Source organism: Bison bison, unplaced genomic scaffold (genome assembly GCF_000754665.1).
Source record: "Bison bison bison isolate TAMUID 2011002044 unplaced genomic scaffold, Bison_UMD1.0 scf7180017864472, whole genome shotgun sequence".
Classification (NCBI taxonomy): domain Eukaryota; kingdom Metazoa; phylum Chordata; class Mammalia; order Artiodactyla; family Bovidae; genus Bison; species Bison bison.
The window spans coordinates 14,788,885-14,789,988 of record NW_011495033.1 but is presented as its reverse complement, the minus strand read 5'-3'; the positions used below and the strand labels follow the sequence as shown (position 1 = coordinate 14,789,988).

The window sequence follows — 1,104 nt, the reverse complement described above, 5'->3', positions numbered from 1 at the left end:
GCCCCTGCTCTGGCCGGGACAGAGGGGCCCGGGGGCCGGGGCGGCGAGGGCGGCTCCCTCTGGTTGCGCAGAGCGATCTGCCTCTGCAGCCGCAGCACCTCCCGCTGGGACTCGCGCAGCAGCCGGTCGAAGTCCCGCACGTGGAGCCACTGGGGGCCCTCCTGGAGTCGGGGGACCGGGAGCCGAGTCGGGCCTAACCCCGACCCGACCCGCGCCGTCCCCAGCTGAGCCCGCCCTCCGCCGGACTGCAGGGGCCCTCGGGCGCGGGCAGGTGCGCACCCTCCCCATGCATCTATGCCCGGTCGCAGATGCATGCCTACACAGCCCCATGCTTCCGCTCGCCCGTGTGCAAACACTCCCGGGAGCTCGTTTACTGGACACTCGCGGTGTCCTCGGCACTGTGCTCAATGCCTTGCGAACATCTCTGCACCCCAGTGTGAGGTTATGCTTGAGTTCATACAGCCAAGCCCACTGGCTTGCAGCCTGAAACCTGGAGCCCAGAAATTGCCAGGTCTGGGACTCACGGCTCCACCCCCTTCGGTTCAGGCGCCGGGTCCCCGCTCCCACCTGGGCCGTTGCCAGGGGAACCTACTCCCAGCAGCCTCCACCTGCTCGCTTCATTTGCATCTCATTAACATCTCAGTCTGCATCCCACACCGCCAGGCCGGCGACCCTAGGTAGGGCTGAGCCGGAAGGGGTGACCAGGGCCTCCTCGCACCTTGCCTGCCAGGGTGAGCCTGGCCTGCAGCTCCCTGCACTCCCGCTGCAAGGCAGCAATCTGCTTGTCCTTGGCCAACAGGGCGCTGGCTGTCTCACTGAGGTCCCGGGCTCGTTGGCGTGCCAGGGTCTTCCGGCACAACTCCAAGCTGGCCCCTGGACTGGGCATGGGAGCACTCACCTGGCCGGGGGAGGGGTAAGGCCACTGGTCATCTGAGGGCTGGGGCACTTCTCCCACTTCTCAGCTCCTCCCAAAGGAAGGGTTAGGATGAACACCTTTGAAATGTGGCCTTCACCTGCTTCCACCCTGAGTCCGGATCTACCCTCAGCCTCGCTTGACCCCTTCCCTGCAATCCTCAAGAGGGAGTGAAAGGGTTAACTCCACCT

General features: G+C 65.9%; 1 protein-coding gene across 1 annotated transcript in view; it reads right to left on the bottom strand.

Moving 5' to 3' along the window:
* The window catches only part of BZRAP1 (benzodiazepine receptor (peripheral) associated protein 1), a 24,044-nt gene extending 23,730 nt beyond the window's left edge, over positions 1–314 (bottom strand). The window contains 1 exon segment of the mRNA XM_010861722.1: positions 3–314. Coding sequence (XP_010860024.1) covers positions 3–314 — 312 coding nt within the window.
* Between the last annotated feature and the right edge of the window lie 790 nt (positions 315–1,104).